The sequence below is a fragment of the Nicotiana sylvestris genome, chromosome 2 (genome assembly GCF_000393655.2).
Source record: "Nicotiana sylvestris chromosome 2, ASM39365v2, whole genome shotgun sequence".
NCBI lineage: Eukaryota > Viridiplantae > Streptophyta > Magnoliopsida > Solanales > Solanaceae > Nicotiana > Nicotiana sylvestris.
This window is the reverse complement of record NC_091058.1, coordinates 208,873,994-208,891,080: the sequence shown is the minus strand read 5'-3', so window position 1 is coordinate 208,891,080 and position 17,087 is coordinate 208,873,994. Positions and strand designations below refer to the sequence as shown.

The 17,087-nt window shown below is 36.1% G+C and overlaps 2 protein-coding genes across 4 annotated transcripts; both read left to right on the top strand.

Moving 5' to 3' along the window:
* Nucleotides 1-280: 280 nt before the first annotated feature.
* On the top strand, nt 281-7,282 carry LOC104236691 (26S proteasome regulatory subunit 6B homolog). The gene is made up of 6 exons (XM_009790672.2): nt 281-882; nt 2,011-2,241; nt 6,060-6,218; nt 6,317-6,469; nt 6,667-6,750; nt 7,014-7,282. Exons 1-6 carry the CDS (start codon nt 406-408, stop codon nt 7,146-7,148), a joined length of 1,239 nt encoding a protein of 412 aa, XP_009788974.1. The 5' UTR covers nt 281-405; the 3' UTR covers nt 7,149-7,282.
* Nucleotides 7,283-11,685: 4,403 nt separating this feature from the next.
* Nucleotides 11,686-15,791, top strand: LOC104236692 (ubiquitin-conjugating enzyme E2-17 kDa). Of its 3 annotated transcripts, none has more exons than XM_009790673.2 (5): nt 11,686-11,901; nt 12,934-13,040; nt 13,946-14,073; nt 14,781-14,885; nt 15,415-15,791. In XM_009790673.2, the coding sequence occupies exons 2-5, from the start codon at nt 12,971-12,973 to the stop codon at nt 15,556-15,558; spliced, it is 447 nt and encodes a 148-aa protein (XP_009788975.1). In that variant the 5' UTR covers nt 11,686-11,901; nt 12,934-12,970; the 3' UTR covers nt 15,559-15,791. The 3 variants fall into 3 exon arrangements, with proteins under 3 accessions (XP_009788975.1, XP_009788976.1, XP_070024535.1); XM_009790674.2 differs by having other exon boundaries at nt 12,912-13,040; XM_070168434.1 differs by having other exon boundaries at nt 11,773-11,901; nt 12,915-13,040.
* Nucleotides 15,792-17,087: the final 1,296 nt, after the last annotated feature.

The following is a 17,087-nucleotide window of genomic DNA, read 5'->3' as shown; positions in this document are numbered from 1 at the left end:
GAATTATAAAATTTCAAAATACGATGATTTTTTTGCCAAGTGAAAATGATATTTGAAATTTAGAGTTATATTTGGACATGAATAGAATATTGAGTTGTTTTTGAAGTTTTGTGAGCGATTTGAGTGAAAATTTTAAAAAATAATTTTCTTAAAGTTTTTCAAAATGCATGTTCAAGTAAAAATTGAAAATTTTACGAAAAAAGTTAATTTGAAAAAAAGGAAATCTTTTTGGAAAAGGGGAAAATTTTCTTATGTCCAAACGGGCACTAACTCGCATCCATGCCCGAGTCCAAAACACACAAATTCTGTCCCTTCATCCCCTTTCTTGTTCCCTACTCCATTCTCTCTTCCTCAAAAATCCCTCTATACAACTCCCTTCTCCCACCTCACCCAACTCCATTAACAATGGCTTCCCCTATGGTCCTCGACCCAGCGCCCTTACCCAAACCCCCTTCAACCCGACCCGAACCGTCCATCCCCTCCTCCTCCGACGGTGAAGACGACCTCTACGCTCGTCTCAAATCACTTCAACGCCAACTCGAATTCATTGAGATCCAAGAAGAATACGTTAAAGACGAGCTAAAAAATCTCCGTCGCGAACACTTGCGTGCACAGGAAGAAGTTAAACGGATCCAATCGGTGCCGTTAGTGATCGGTCAGTTCATGGAGATGATTGATACGAATAATGCGATTGTAGGATCCACTACGGGGTCGAATTACTATGTTAGGATATTAAGTACGATTAATAGGGAGCTTCTTAAGCCGTCGGCTTCTGTGGCTTTGCACCGCCATTCGAATGCGCTCGTTGATGTTTTGCCGCCTGAAGCTGACTCGAGTATTTCGTTGCTTAGTCAGTCGGAGAAACCTGATGTTATGTACAATGTGAGTTTTGTAACTTTGAACTATTTAAGTAGGGTTTATGCTTAATTATACGTTGATTAGGGTTTAATATGCTTAAATATGGTTGTGTGCTGCTTAAATATGTTAAATCTGCTTAGGGATAGTGTACTGCTTGTTTCAGTAATTACTACCAGGGTCTTATTCAACCAATCAATCAACCAACCATGACTCATTCTCGAAACTAATTGGATTTGGCTGTATGAATTCTCTGTATTTTTTAAACTCTATTTGGCCAAGTTTCGTTCCTATACTGTTAAGTCATTGTGTTTTAGGGAAATTAGAAGTTTTCTGAATTTCACACATATTTCAGCATAAATTTCACTTAGATGTTTCTGTAGCTTCATCCTCGGAAAAGAAAGACATAGCTCAATCTTGATCTTGACTTTTTTTATGGGACAAACTTCACTTATCTAATGTAGTAGAAAGTCCAATTTCTGTAGATTTTACTGACCATCTTATCGATGATACTTCTACATGTGGCTGCGGGTGTAGAAGAATATCTGTAGCTACAAAGCAAGTCATAATCAACTAATATTTTTAGGTACTATGGTCTCCTAAGGCTTTGGTATAGTTGTAACTTGTAAGAGGACATCACATGATATGTGGATTCGACACACATCTTGGGGTTGAGCCAGGTCGTAGACAAAAGTTGTGTTTAAGTGGAGAAGGTAGAAGGGCGATCCCATTATCCACCTAGTTTCGAACCGTTGTCACTGTCCTCAAGGATTCCTTGGTTAGAAAAAAAATTCTAGGTCCTATAACATTTCTGGAGAACTATTAATTAGCTTGTTCTAGAGCTGGTCAATTGGCTTCTCAGGGCACATTCTGTATACTTGAGATAAGTTGTGTCTTTTGCTGAAGGACCCAAGAAGAGTAGTTGTTATGTATGCAAAACTTCAATAAACCATTTTGTTTTAAAGCTTTTGAAAGCTCCTTGGCACCCTTCCTTGCAAATTATTGCTGGACTTCTAAAGGGACCATCTTCCAAGCTTTGTGAAAAGGAACTCTTATAGCCTTCTAATGTTTTTTGATTATGTTTCCTCCACATTGCCACCTTTCGCAGGTCATAATTTGTTTGTTAGTTACTGAGCTTATATATTCTAACAACAGGATATTGGAGGATGTGACATACAAAAGCAGGAAATCCGTGAAGCTGTTGAGCTACCTCTGACTCATCATGACTTGTACAAGCAGATTGGTATAGATCCTCCCCGTGGTGTCTTGCTCTATGGTCCACCAGGCACTGGGAAAACTATGCTCGCAAAGGCTGTAGCACATCATACAACCGCGGCTTTCATAAGGGTTGTTGGCTCAGAATTTGTTCAGAAGTACTTGGGTGAGGTATGTATTGAAGCCTTAGAATTCCCAAAACATTGTCATTTTTATGCATCAATATATTGTTAATCACCAGTGTAAATGTTTGCTAAATCTATCTTAACAACATGATATGTGACAAAGAGTTGTCACTTAAAGTGCTTATATTTCCTAAAAAGAGCTTGGAAGAGCATTCAGTCTCTTCCTATGGCCTATATTTTTTTTTAATTTTTTTAACTTTCCAATTTCCTATGTAGTAACCTTGTTTGGGAGTGAGAATAAGGCAATGGGCTATTACTATCTCCTTCGAAGTTGTATGACCTACCTCGCTTCATGAGGATTCGCTGGATTAATGTCTAGCATAGGATGTTGATTTATTTGTTTCTTTTAAATTAAATATTATAAATATAGAAATCATTGAAAGAAGCTACAAATATAGAAACCGTATGAAAGATGCTACCCAATTTTTAAAATAAAAAAAAATAGAAATCATCAAGAACGTTGCAACTAAAGAAGAATATTGTTGACTACCTTACTTTATCAAACAAAAAAATGTTGTTGACTGAGGGGCATGATCCTGCTAGCTTAGGGCTGTCACCCTGCACTTGTTGATGAGCTGTGTTCAGCAAACCTATCCATTATAAATCCAAATGAAGGACAAGTTGAAAAGAGGTGATTAGCAGAATAGCTTTCGTCAGAATCATATATGTTTTCTTTAATTGTCTTTTAGCCTAGTGGTCAGTGGCGGAGGCAGGATCTCCGCGAAGGGGGTTCAAAAATAAAAAAAGTTAAAAAAGATTGTAGCTAGTGGGAATTGAACTTATGACCTTACAAAGTTTTTGAACCCCCTTGACCACTAAGCTAAACTTTTGGGTTGTGTCAAGTGGATTCAAAACTTAATATATAGAGGTAAAAAATAGATTTTGACTTATATATACAGTGTAATTTTTCGGCGAAGGGGGTTTGGGCGAACCCCTTCCGCCCCCTAAATCCGTTTCTGCTAGTGGTAACAAGTAGTATTTAATTGTTTTTTAGCCTAGTGGTAACAAGTAATATTAAATTGTCTTTTATTCTCTAATTAAGAGAGAAGTTCGTATTATTTTTCCCTAAGTAAATCCTTCCTATATGTATGAATTCTTTTGTTTAAAAAATATAAATTCAAAATGTATTTTGACATTGCAATGTTGTTACAATCGGAAAAGGGTCAAAATTGCCTCATCGTTCTGGTAAATAGTTTAAAATTACCCTTCATTCATCTTTTGGTCCAAAAATACACCCATCGTTATTTTTATTGCTGAAAAATTACCCCATGATTTAAAGGCAGAACTTGTGGGCCATGATTTTAATGTGTTGGCATCTTTTTACTAGGCCATGTGGCTCTTTGGGTCAGACAACAAATATGGGTAATAGTACCTGCCCCATTATTCGCACCGCTCCATTCCTTTTGTTACTCGGGTTAAAAAATAATCTTTGACAAACAATAGCTGAGGGTCTCCGACACGGCAGTTTAGGTGCCGCACCCGTATCGATGTGGGTGTGGGAATGGGATCCGCATTGGATCTGGTTAAACAATTTTGGGTACTTTGACCACGACGGAAGGAAAAATTTGAGACGAGATACAATTTGATTCCCGAAGTCAGAACCAAAATTAGGGTAAATAGCATAAGTTATCTAGGAAATCAATCATTTACTTATCTACTACTTGAGAATAAAAAAGAAATCCACACGTTACAAGCTATACCTAAGTATTCCATAAAATTTCTCATAATTTAGAGATATCAATTTTTTTGAATTATTTTTAGCTGGATCCTCGCACCCGTATCCGTGCCCTGGATCTTAGAATTTACCTTTCGAAGGATCCAATCTCTAAATCCGTACCCATGTTGGACATCCGCACCCGTGTCCGAGCAACTTAGAACAATAGAATCATTACCAAAATATAGCCCAACTGAGTTTTTCTTTGAATTAACTCTGGCATCTCATCACTTGACTCATAATTGTTCATTACAAACCTTGACCTCTTTTGTGAATAACTGATCCTTCCTCCTATGCCCATTCTGGCATCTTCTTTTTAATAATTAAACAACCAGAAGAATTTTTTCCTCAGTACAACTCCTCCTGATCTCACACTATCCTCTATCTTCATACCTTAATACATAAACTAAATCTCATAATCCCCATGCAAAAGCCACATTTAAATATTATCAAAATTATTCATAACTCCAAATTCTATCTTTACTTGTTCAACGTTGTAGATCTGAATTTTAACCCCCCCCCCCTCCCCCCCCCAAAAAAAAAAAAAAACCCCAACCTTAGATACAAAAGCAGCAGATAGTTTTTCGAATATAAATTCGGGAGCGAGTGAGAAAAAATCGGCGATCATTACCTAGCTAGAAAGTTTTGGCTATTTGTCGATTTCACCAGAAAAGAGATGCTATGGAAAACCCTCAAAATCTTGCAAACAGCAGATCAAGAAAGCAGAAAAAATGGTACCATTTTCGATGCATCATCCCTCTTCCATTTTACTGAAGAAAGAGTATTTCAAGAAAAAGAGAGGTTCTTTTAATACTGGTTCATTATCCGTAAAAGAGGAAGAAGAAGTGACAAACAATTTTCCAGTAATTAGCAGCGATAAAATGTCCATAATCCCATCACTATTATCATCAACTTTATCATCTTCATCCGGGAGGAAATCAAGATGGTACTTGTTCAGAATTACTAAACTTCCAACGAAGAGGAAATTTTTTGAGAGAAATAAAGAGAGCTTAGTAGATAGTCTTTTTGGAGGAGAACTATTAATTTTTTAACCAGGATAATAAAAGAAATGGGTGGGTCGGATAATGGGGCGGGTAATATTGCCCATATTTGTTGTCTGACCCAAAGAGCCACGTGGCCCAGTAAAAAAATTCCAACACATTAAAATCGTGGCCCACAAGTTTTGCTGTTAAATCGATGGGTAATTTTAAAAGGGCAGCCCGGTGCTCTAAGCATCCCGCATTCACGCAGGGTCCGGGGGAGGCCGTATCCCAAAGGGTGTGATGTAGATAGTCTACCCTAATGCAAGTATTAGTGGCTACTTCTGCGGCATGAACTCGTGACCTATAAATCACACGTAGACAACTTTACGGTTGCTACAAGGCTCGAGGGGTAATTTTAGAAAATGGGGGTATTTTTGGACTAAAAAGTTGATGAAGGATAATTTTAAACCATTTACTAAACTATAGGCGTAATTTTGACCCTTTCCGTGTTAGAATCCATGTCCTCCCAGTGGTCAATTCACCTTCAGTCTTTGGTGTGTGGACTGATTCCCGTATAGCTCTGTAGAACTTAAAGTCAAGACCTCTCTCAATAGCAATTGCCTAAATAACTTTTAATTTCTGATTACCTTTTTTGGCGTAACAAAAGCCTCGTCCAGATCCTCTCACTACAAAGTAATATAGAATGTCTTGATATTCCTCCATAGAAATGATATAGAGACATGGACTTCCCTGCCTCGATCATCTTGACTAGTAAAACATTTGTATAGAACAGTTTATGTAGAAGTGGCTGTAGAAACAGATCTTGCTTTCATCGCACCCAACCTGGCCGATCAGTTCAGCTCTCTCAGCAAGTAGCTTTGAATTCAATCATGTTCCCCAAGCTTATGCAACTTCAGATCAATATCATGTCACTGCAAGTTCCTATGCAACTTCAGATAATATACAATTTTGTTCGTGTTAAAATTTCATTCTCTTCCTGACTGAAGAGTGATATTAGATCAGATTGTGTTCATGAAGAGTTATGAGACACCATTTGTTTCTACTACTCTAGTTTTTGTCTTCTCACTTATTCACTGCTTCTTGCAGGGCCCACGAATGGTTCGTGATGTCTTTCGCCTTGCCAAAGAAAATGCTCCAGCAATCATATTTATTGATGAGGTTGATGCAATTGCTACTGCTAGGTTCGATGCTCAGACTGGAGCTGATAGAGAGGTCCAGCGTATCCTCATGGAGCTACTAAATCAGGTAGGCTTCTGTACATAGATTTAAAGTAGCTCTGGAAGGATACAAAACTCTGCATTGTTTGATGAGCCACCTTTTCCCCTTGGGTTTGTATTTTGTAGATGGATGGGTTTGACCAAACGGTGAATGTGAAAGTTATTATGGCAACTAATAGAGCTGACACACTGGACCCTGCACTTTTACGTCCTGGAAGGCTAGATCGGAAGATCGAATTTCCTTTGCCTGATAGACGTCAAAAGAGGCTTGTTTTTCAGGTGGGGTTTTGGTTTATGTTATATTATGATGTCGTCTGCTTCTTCTTCGTCGTTCTCCTCCCCTAAAAAGAAGTGAAGAGGAAAATATTGTAGAAGTTTAGGTAGATGGATTTCTGAATTGCTTTTCTGCTTCTGTTGCAGTCTACCTGTGTTTCGCATGAATGAACCAAACTAATGCTGGATTATTTTTTTGGCAGGTATGCACTGCTAAGATGAACTTAGGTGATGAGGTCGACTTGGAAGATTACGTTTCTCGCCCTGATAAAATCAGTGCTGCTGAGGTTTGTCTTTTAACTCTATACAATTTTGTCGGGTGACTGTAGGATGCTCTGGTAATGATAAAAAATGTGGAAGAACCTCCACCCCCCACCCCCCACCCCCCAAAAAACAAAAGAACAATGAGCTAATTTTTCTTTCTAATTGGCTGCAACTGTTTTTCCCTTTTTCCTGCAAGACTGAATTATTTTATGCTGGATACTAATGCGAAATGAAAATGAATTGGAATTTGTGGGTGCATTAGTGATGTATGTTGCAATATTTGCAGATTTCGGCAATCTGTCAAGAAGCTGGTATGCATGCAGTGCGCAAGAATCGATATGTCATACTTCCCAAGGACTTCGAAAAGGGTTACAGGACCAATGTTAAGAAGCCTGACACTGACTTTGAGTTCTACAAGTGATTGTTGTTAAAGGCTAAGCAAATACTTCAGAATCTAATATGTATGCCTCTGAATGTTTTCTTTGCAGTGGTGGTGTATTGGATATTTAATGGCTGTTTGCAGCCTTTTAGTACAATCATTCCTTCACTCAGAAAGTGTGTGTTAGGCTGTCTATTGTTTGAGTTTGGGTGCGCGCATCTTATTTGCTGTTTCACGTGTTGTCTCAAGCCATAAGTTTTTCTCATTGCGAGGGCGTTTTGCTAAGATCACGTTGAGTTTCCAATTATGCATTCCTGTGGGGGTGTTTTCTTGTCCCACCAGTGGTGGTGGATTTAGAACTTAGGCACTGGGTTCTGAGTTAAAAGAGTGTGTTCTATGTTTACCTATACCTATTATTGGTTTCCCTACATAACGATGTGGCAGAAGCACTGGGTTCTGCTGGACATACGAACTTATTGTTAGATCTCCACTGCGCCCGACATCTCTAACTGCAGAAATACCATTTTGTTTTATGACTTGCTGTTCTACTGGCCTTATGTTCTGAGTAAATCTGCAAAATGCATCACATATAAGGTTATCTATGAGACGAACTGCGTCTCCTCAAGATGCATATGCTGTTGGGAGTTTTAGAAAATGGCCACTCAGTTTGAGTTGGATCTAAAATTTCTTGAGGTCTCATCAATAACCTAGTGAAATCCCACAAGTGGGGTCTAGGGAGGGTAGAGTGTACGCAGACCTTACCCCTACTCCGAGGGAGTAAAGAGGCTGTTTTCGGAAGATCCTCGGCTCAAGAAGACGAAAAGAGAGACATATTATCAGTACTATCGACAGAAAACAATAGAAATAATGACAACAACGTAAGAACTAGAGAAAAGATGCAAAGCACTAACAATAAACAACAAATTTCTTGAGGTCTCATTAGATATAAATCATGCTAATCTTCTCAAGTGTAGTCGCTGGAAATTCTTGATTGTTCAGAAAAAGTCTGGAGGAGTGGGCATGCGTTTGAGGATGGTTATGTTATCTGCATAGTGTTTCTTTAAAGTATTCATAGAGGATCATTTTTCCTAGAATCTCATTCATTTAGATATTTATTTTGAGAAATTGCTTTTCTATGACACTACAATATGGAACAAAATATATGATCCGTGTAATTTCTTTTACTTTTTATTCTTTTAAATTATATCAGGGTGGGGTCAAGGGGACTATATCACTGATAGAGTTTGAACCCTCAACTTCAACTTTTGACGGCAAAGAGCTTGCCAAATACAGCCCTCAACTCCGATGTGTTTAGTTTCTTAGTACTAGGCTACTAGCCCTCAACTCCGATGGGTTTAGTTTCTTAGTTTTGTTTTTGTTCCTTTTAATTGGTGCAAGTTAAACTTGTTTCAGAAAAATTAGACACTTTGAAGAGAAAAATAACATAGACATAGGGTGTGTTTGGCATGAGGAAAAATATTTTTCGAAAAATATTTTTTAATTTTTTCATATTTGGCCGGCTTAAATACTTTGGAAAATATTTTCTTCATGAAATCATTTTACTCCAATTGGAGGAAAATGTTTTCCCTATCAAGAGAAGGGAAAACATTTTCCAAAACTCTTCTTCAACCTTTTCCACACTATTCTCCATTCCCACCAACTCCACCCCTAACCCACTCACCTCTACCTCTCACCCCCACAACACTTAAAACTTCCCACCTCCCACAACCCTCACCCCTAAATAGAAATATTATTGAGATTACTTTTTTTTCTTCATGTTTTATATAGAGTACTTACTTTTTCATTTCAATAAAATAAGTATTTTATTTTCCAGGATGTAAATAAAGTATTTTCTTTCATTTCAATAAAAAATGTACTTTCTTTTTATGATGTATAAAATTTATTTTCTTTCATTTCAACAAAATGATGTAGTAGAAAATATTTTCTTTTATTTTTTATTTCAACAAAATGAATATTTTCTTTTCATGATGTAGAAAAAGAATTTTCTTTTATTTTAACAAAATGAGTACTTTTTTTCATGTTGTGTGGATTTTTAATAATTAAATTTTGAAGCAAATAGAGTCCTGAAAATATTGGATATTTGCGGTTTGTGGGGGGGGGGGAGCACATAAAACATGGAGATTTTGGGGAAGGGGGCAAGGAAAGTAGTATAAAACATATTTTCCTAAAAAATATTTTTCGAAAAAGTTTTTCACTCACCAACCAAACAAGGAAAATAAGTGATAAATCTCGTTTTATAAATCTTTTTTTTATGGAAAACATTTTCTTTCTTACCAAACACACCCATACACATCAATAGTTTGATTAAAATGGCGAGAATCATGAACAGTTGACAAGTGTAAGGAATACTGATTTTAAAAATGATGATTCAGTGGCACTTGCTCCCCTCAATCTTTCTTTAGTAAGATGCTTTGCTTTTAATTAGGTAAACAACGCCTTGTATTATTCATGTGAATATTCTTGCATAATTGACCATGGCTAAGTGTGATGCGTCATAATATTTTACAAATGTATTCAACCGTCGGAAGAAGCTTTGGAGCAATAATAAAATTATTTCAGTGCAACCTATACATTATAAGTTTGGGCCATAGAAGCAGACACTGATGCTTGCATTATGGTAAATTGTTTACATCACACCCTTTGGGATGTAACTCTTTTCCCAAATCCTGTATGAACACGATATATTTTGTACATCGGACTGTCTTTTTTTTTTTTTTTTTTTTTAATTCCTCTGCCGACTCTACCTTTTTTCTCCATAATAACTTGGACATAGGTACTACAAGATTCCATTGCCCACCGAAAGAAAACAGTGTCTTTGCATCTTTTTTTTTTTCTCTTCCTTGTGGTTGGAGTATAAATATTCCATTGGTCCTTTCAAGGTCAAAGAAAAAGAAAGAAAGAAATACAAAAAAGAGAATCAGATTCGGACGAATTCTTAAAATACAAAGTTTGAAAATGCAAAATAATTTGAAATTTTGAAAACCAAAGTCAATCATAAGGTCATATTTGTTTAGGAGTTAGCAAAAATTCAGTAGTCGGGAATAAGTAGAGACTGCTTATTCATAGGGTCACACTCTGCTAATTTCCCCACCCCCGCCTCCAACCCTAAAAAAAAAGGTCTTTCCATTTTGAGTTTGCAAGCTAGCGTTTGGTCATAAATTTTCAAATTTGTTTTAAAAAATTTAATTTTAATAAAATTTGATTTGAAGATAAAAATTTATTTGATGTTATTTTTCAAAACATATTTTACTTTAAAAAAAAAAAACATAAAACATGACTTAGACCTATAAGTTCTAAAAACTATAAAAAATATCCAATAATACCAAACAAATAAACTTGCTAATCTTGTATATGTAGAACCTTCACCGATGCCATTCATTCACAAACCATAATCTTGAACATATATAAGCTTCAGACAAAATTATCATTGTTATAAGAACTACATAATATACTATCCTAAAATTATAACCCGATATTTTACTATCAACTGCTAATAACACAATTACTAGCCACTATAATTCGTCAAATTGAAATAATATTACAAGATCCACTCGTCCAAAAGAAAATAATAGTAATTAGCCGATGGATTAGTTGAGTCATAATAGATGGTGTTTTTTTTCCACAAAATATAAAAGTTTGGGATAATTTTTGAAATTGTTAAAAAATCCAACTGAAATATTTTGGGCCAAAAACAGGTCTAGAACTAGTAGTTTTGGGATTTGAAAATTTTAGTTTCAAAATCTGTCAAAATATGAATAAAATCTATAAACAAACATGTTTTGCCAATTTTTTTTTGAAAAAACAATGGCAAAATCTATGGCCAAAAGGGGGATAAATTTGAAAAACTAGATTTGAAAATCGTATAGAAACCATAGCATCGTTCTATACATATGAACTGGTGCACTGGTATTAATAGTGATGTGCACAAGCTGATCCAAACACTATTGTTATAGAAATGGATCTTAGGATATAAATTTTTTGGGTTCAATCTTTAAAGTTTTTAGTATTGAATCCATTATATTTTTAAAGTTATGTGTTTTATTTACTATATCTATTACTACAATTTTAGTGAAAATTTATACCGTATATAAATTTAAACTTAGGAGAAAGTTATAAGTTTAATTAAAATCCATACCTATAGTGGTATATTCGCCTTGCGTCCCCAATATTCTCCGTGTCTCAATATATGCGATGTACTTTCTATTTTAGTCTGTAAAAAAATAAATATTATATTTTTATATTAAAAATAATTTAATTTTAAACTTATTATTATATTATTAATGAGATAATTTATATTCGCAAATATATTTATAACTTATTTTAAATTAAAATCCTTAAAGCTTTTTAAATTATTTTTAATCCACTCAAATCAAATTTATAACCAATTTATTTTACAAAATGAGAATAAATGGAGTATTTAAAATGAAAAAAAAAGAAGCTAAAAAGGCGTGAAACCCGAATCCAAGCCAGAGCACCACCAACGGATAGGAAAAACAAGAGGGTAACGTATAAAGCTGAGAGGGGTAGATTTAGCGTTGATTGTACGCCAAAAAATAATGAGTACGCAAGAGGATTCTAGAATATGTTCAATGGACCCCACTTCTCCTTCTCCTTGTATAATATTGAAATCTAATTTCCTATTTCTACTTCTCTTCCACTTCTTCCAAAGTAGTGGTACCATTATTGGCTCAAAATCCTCTTCCAGCTCTGCATTCTCCGTCTCCTTCAATTTCAGTCAATCAAATCCACCTCTCTCACTGTTCATCACCTTCAGGTATTTCAAAAACCCTATAAATCTTCATTTATCTACATAGATCTAGTTTTTTTTTTGTTTTTTTTTGTTTTTTTTTTTGTTTTTGTTGTTGTTGTTGTTATTATTATTCACAATTAATTAACTTTTGGATACGTATCTGAGCTGCAAATTCAGGATTTAGAGGAGCTAGTGAATTTACTGTATTTACGATTTTTAATAATTATTTTTCTATGCAAAATATATGTTTGACGAGTTGAAAAAGCAGTAGCTGTATGTATCCACTTGAATGTTTGGTTCTATTTAAGGAATGGACAGATCTATGTTTTTTTTTATTATTAACAGTTATTGGAATTTCGGTTACGTCTCTTAGCTATAAGTTTAGGATTTAGAGTCACTAGATTCCGAGCTAGTACGGTTATTGTATATACTATTTTTAATGTGTCGTAGCTAAAAGCAGTATTTGTAGTATATCCACTTGGATGCTTGATTCTATTTGAAGAATGAAACAGATCTACCGATGTTATCTCATGAACGTGTATATCTTATGAGATTTAGATTTAGTAAATTTGGGTCAAGTGCGGTTTATTATATTTTTAACATATGAATATGCGTCATGACTTGAGAGTAGTGGGTAGAGTTATTAATAGCTTAGATCTGCTCATGATTTCTCTGTACTTTTGGATAGAGTTGTTTTTGTTTGGATGACGGTGATGTTAGTCAGCTTGTGCGTACCTATTTCACTGGTATGTGCTACCTCCCATTGGCCTAGGTAATGGGTAACTTTGTGTACCTAGGCAGATGAATAAAATCACCTAGTGTTTTTGGTGCTTGGACTGTAATGTGAGATGTCATGGTTTCCCTTCCCCTCACTTCATTGACCAGTAGTCGCCCTCGGGTGCACTTTTGAGTAGATTTTACAGTGCTGATTGCATTTAGTACTATTTTGGATCTTGATTTAGGTTTTTTTTTCTTCTGGTTTGCTTCTTTTGGCTGTCGTTTTTTGAAAATTGAAAATCTATGGTTTGTGACAGAAGGTTTTGAATTGAACGCCAGGTTAGGGTTTAGATTTGAAGGTACAAGGGGCTAATTGATGGCGTCGAAGAGGATATTGAAGGAGCTCAAGGATCTGCAGAAGGATCCTCCCACATCATGCAGTGCTGGTATGTTAGCTGGACTTTTTGTCCCTTTTTCAATTTATTGCTTTTCTGGGGTTTGTGTGGAGTGTTCTTAGCTAATGGAATAATAGGTCCCTGTGCATGGACTGTTGATGCTGTTGTAACTGTTCATTCTTATATTTAGTATTGGAATAGTAGCCTTGTGATAACTGGTGAGACCCTCCACTGCCCGTGTGTGGTTGGTGTTTGCGTATCACCGAGGGAGCAAAGCGAGCGGTAAATGGCCGCTAGTGGGCTCCTCTTAGGTGTTTGGGAAGGACTATGGAGTCTACTATATGGAAAAAGAAAAGGAAAGAACTTCCAGCTTCTTTCTTAGGGGCTGAAGGTTCAAAGTATCAAATATAACTTTAAGTGATATGTCAAAGTACTTACATAATTACCTAACATAAGCAGAATCACATGGTAAAAATGTCTGTCTGACTAACATCGTTAGTTGTTTGGCTGGTTTTGCTGTTCCTTTCTGATTTGTGCATTATAGTGCAATGTGGAACTGGGCTTATTGTAGTTTTGTGTATCTATAAACTCTTTGTAATGTTCTCGCCATGGGGATAATGGATGTGAATGTTTACCTCATAAGAATGACCACGAACCATTAAAAGCAAAGAGTGGTGCCTCGTATTTTCTGTCATTCTGTGTTGTACTTTCCTTTTCCTTCTCACTTTGATTGGCATCACATTTCATTTTTGGTCTCCTAGAGCTGCATACCAAAATATTATTTAAAATGGGAAAATGATGACGTAGCGTGTATATGATGTCATTGATTGTAACCTTTGCGGAACGTCATTATGTATAATGGAATGCACTCCAGATTTATTAGACTTCACTGTTTTCAGTGGCTATCTGGAAGAAACCTTATGCTTGTGTTGACTAGGATATTTGGTTTAATTCAGGTCCAGTGGCAGAGGATATGTTCCATTGGCAAGCAACAATCATGGGGCCTACAGATAGTCCTTATGCCGGAGGTGTATTTTTGGTTTCAATTCATTTCCCTCCGGATTATCCTTTCAAGCCTCCAAAGGTATGCTTTAGCTCCAGAGAGGTCCTTTGTCGCTTTCTTGTTCACATGTAATTTCGTTGTTGAACTGGACAAGGAGACGTATAAATTATTTTGCATGCATTTGTTTATATATAGAGCCTTGGGAAATCCATCTCAACTATTTGAGTTGGTTGTTCAAAATATTTCTCCTTGCATAAGCTGTAAAGCTTTTTTATGTGTAGGTCTGACAAAATTTGCAGTGTCCATGTATGTATTGAGAAAATTAACTCAAATTGGCTATTTCTCAAATTCTTTTTGTGTATATAGTGTGTGTGTGTTAGTGTTCGCGCATTGTTGATATTTGTTACATTGGTATATGCTCTTGAGTTTACATTCCATAGCCAATGCTCTTCTCCAGATATTTCCCACCACGTGGGGATGTAAGGCGGAGTTCTTTTAAGTTCCTGACCTTCTATCAATTCTCTTTATCTACTTGTGCTAGAGTCATGGGCACAATTATTCTCCGTAAAGTCTATGTATCTTTATCAGTACTAGGGAGCTGGCGTCTCATTAATGTTAAGAACAGGTTAAAGTGGTAGCTAATTTGCTTCATAAAAAAAAGTGGTAGTTAATTTGGCGTCAAGCAATCTGCATTTTATGAAATTGTAAGAATAAATTTTCTCCATTGCCGGATAATATCATTTAAATTTCGAGGTATGATTTTAATTTTTTTCCCTTGATTATTTCAGGTTGCCTTTAGAACTAAGGTTTTCCACCCTAACATCAATAGCAATGGAAGTATTTGTCTGGATATTCTAAAAGAGCAATGGAGTCCAGCGTTAACCATATCTAAGGTTTGGAGCTTTGCCTTCTTTTCATTGCTCAACTTAGTTCTGTTTTTGCGGTCATAGATTGTCTGTGAAAGGAATCTCAAAGATGAATATGATGTTGTGGTGCAATATGGTTGAGGAGAATTGTCCATGTGATCTACTTCAAGATTCTTGACACCTGCACAAATTTGATCTCTTCTTTTTAAAAGTCTCGTGGCCTTGGTAGACCAAATGATTCTATTTGATTAATTGATTACAATCTCTATTGCCTAGTAGGGAGAGCCACGTAAAATATTATGAAGAATCTGCCAAAAATTGTGACACAAAGTTGTGCATTATTTAATACTTGACACTCAGTTTCTCACAATATGCAAATTGTAAGTTGATAATATCTGGATAAAATGCCAAGGAAGGAACATGACAGATGAAGGTGGGGGTGGGGTGAAGGGCGGGAGAAGTTTGGGGTTTTTCTGTTTCTTTTTTGATCTTTTTTGTTCCCTTTTGAGTTGCCTTTGGGTGTGAAGGTGTGACCAAACTGGTGATATGCTTACAGGTCTTGCTCTCCATCTGCTCCCTATTGACTGACCCAAATCCAGATGATCCGCTTGTACCAGAAATTGCTCACATGTACAAGACCGACAGGTCCAAATACGAGACCACTGCTCGTAGCTGGACTCAGAAATATGCTATGGGATAATGGCAAAGGTGTCACCAGGCATGTCTGAGACTTTGTAACAGCAATGTCTTATTGTGCTTGTGGTGAATGAATAAACTCGGCTAAAGAACTTAGTTTACTTCTTAATCTCCCTTAAAGTGGGTTGTCAAGGGACATGTCTTTTCAATTTGTGAATATCTATTAGTAAGGGAGACACTTCAATGTAATTTTACTTTGTTTGCCAGTTTACCTAAGCCTTTCTCTAGTTTTTCCAATTTGCCTGGCATGTTTGGTTCTGTGTTCAAAGTTTGCATTGATTCACAATTATAGACCTCAACTCTTTTCTAACACCAAAATATTAAAAATGAAAACGGAGGTATACTGATTACCGTAATATTACAAGTTGTTAGGAGTATGGCGAAGAATTGTACTAGTAAATGGTATTAGGTCTGTCTAAAATACGACAGAAATGGTTCAAGAGTCTATATGGTAGGTAGAATAGCGTGGTAGCACAGATATAAATGTATGATGAGGTCACGAACTTTATCCTACTGTGCCATTTTTGATTGTATTGTTTCTTCAGTTTTGGAAGGTTCAGATACATGAGACCGTTTACCAAAACGTAGGAAAAATGTACTTAATTGTTACTGAATGGCAGATGCTGAAGTTTTGTTTTTACCGTAACGCTTTAGTTGTTTATTGGATTATAAAGTGTTTAGGCATGCTTCCCTTCCAAACCCAAAATTATAGGCTTAGTAGTTACGTTTGCTGGCTTGCTATCTGCCAATGCCACGGGCCTAGGCGCATGAACAGGGAAAAAAGTGTTGTAATCGAGATGAATAGCCAAAATAATGGTCAGTTGAAGGAGCAATGAGCAACCAACCCTCGTATAAACTGTTGAAAAAAGAGGCAGTGATAACAAATAGTAGTGTAGTGAAAAGGAATTTGCTGTCAAAACAAATACACTAAATAGAGTCCCCTGATGTGTTAGCATATGACTTAATTTCAGTACATTTTAAGATGTTTATGGTGGGTAATTGGGATTTTGATAGACCTAAGTATTTTTGTGAATGCAATTAGAATAATGGTATGGTGCCTCAGGTATTTCGGGGGAATTAGTCAAGGTGTACGAAAGCTGATCCAAACATCATGGCTATTAAAAGGAATTAGAATAATGGTATGTCAAGTCTGTCGACCGTCGGTGTTGGACAATGAATAGTTCCATGGAGCTGTTTCGTAAATTCCATGAAACACGGTTAGGTTCATTCTTTAAATAATTTAGGCTGATTGCTTTGCGCATCAACTTTTGATGTCATGTCTGCTATGTAGATGTTAACAATATAAGCTCTCGCTAATTATAGACTAAGTTGGTACAAGTGATAATGTGTTGTTAAACTATACGTATACAGTAAAAAGATAGTCGGATGCACAAAGACACATGTTCCGGGAAAAGGCCGCACCCAAGGGGTGTGATGTAGACAGCCTACCTAATGCAAGCATTAATTAGTAGATGCTTTTACAGCTCGAACCCATAACTTATAGGTCACACATAGACAACTTTAATGTCGCTT

What these genes read in the sequence shown, in the direction of transcription:
- LOC104236691 (XM_009790672.2), top strand. Translation starts at nt 406, where the DNA reads ATGGCTTCCCCTATGGTCCTCGACCCAGCGCCCTTACCCAAACCCCCT. An exon ending in AACCTGATGTTATGTACAAT is followed by an intron (nt 883 to 2,010) that starts GTGAGTTTTGTA and finishes TTCTAACAACAG; the next exon opens with GATATTGGAGGATGTGACAT. An exon ending in TTCAGAAGTACTTGGGTGAG is followed by an intron (nt 2,242 to 6,059) that starts GTATGTATTGAA and finishes TGCTTCTTGCAG; the next exon opens with GGCCCACGAATGGTTCGTGA.
- LOC104236692 (XM_009790673.2), top strand. Translation starts at nt 12,971, where the DNA reads ATGGCGTCGAAGAGGATATTGAAGGAGCTCAAGGATCTGCAGAAGGAT. An exon ending in TCCCACATCATGCAGTGCTG is followed by an intron (nt 13,041 to 13,945) that starts GTATGTTAGCTG and finishes GGTTTAATTCAG; the next exon opens with GTCCAGTGGCAGAGGATATG. An exon ending in CAGCGTTAACCATATCTAAG is followed by an intron (nt 14,886 to 15,414) that starts GTTTGGAGCTTT and finishes ATATGCTTACAG; the next exon opens with GTCTTGCTCTCCATCTGCTC.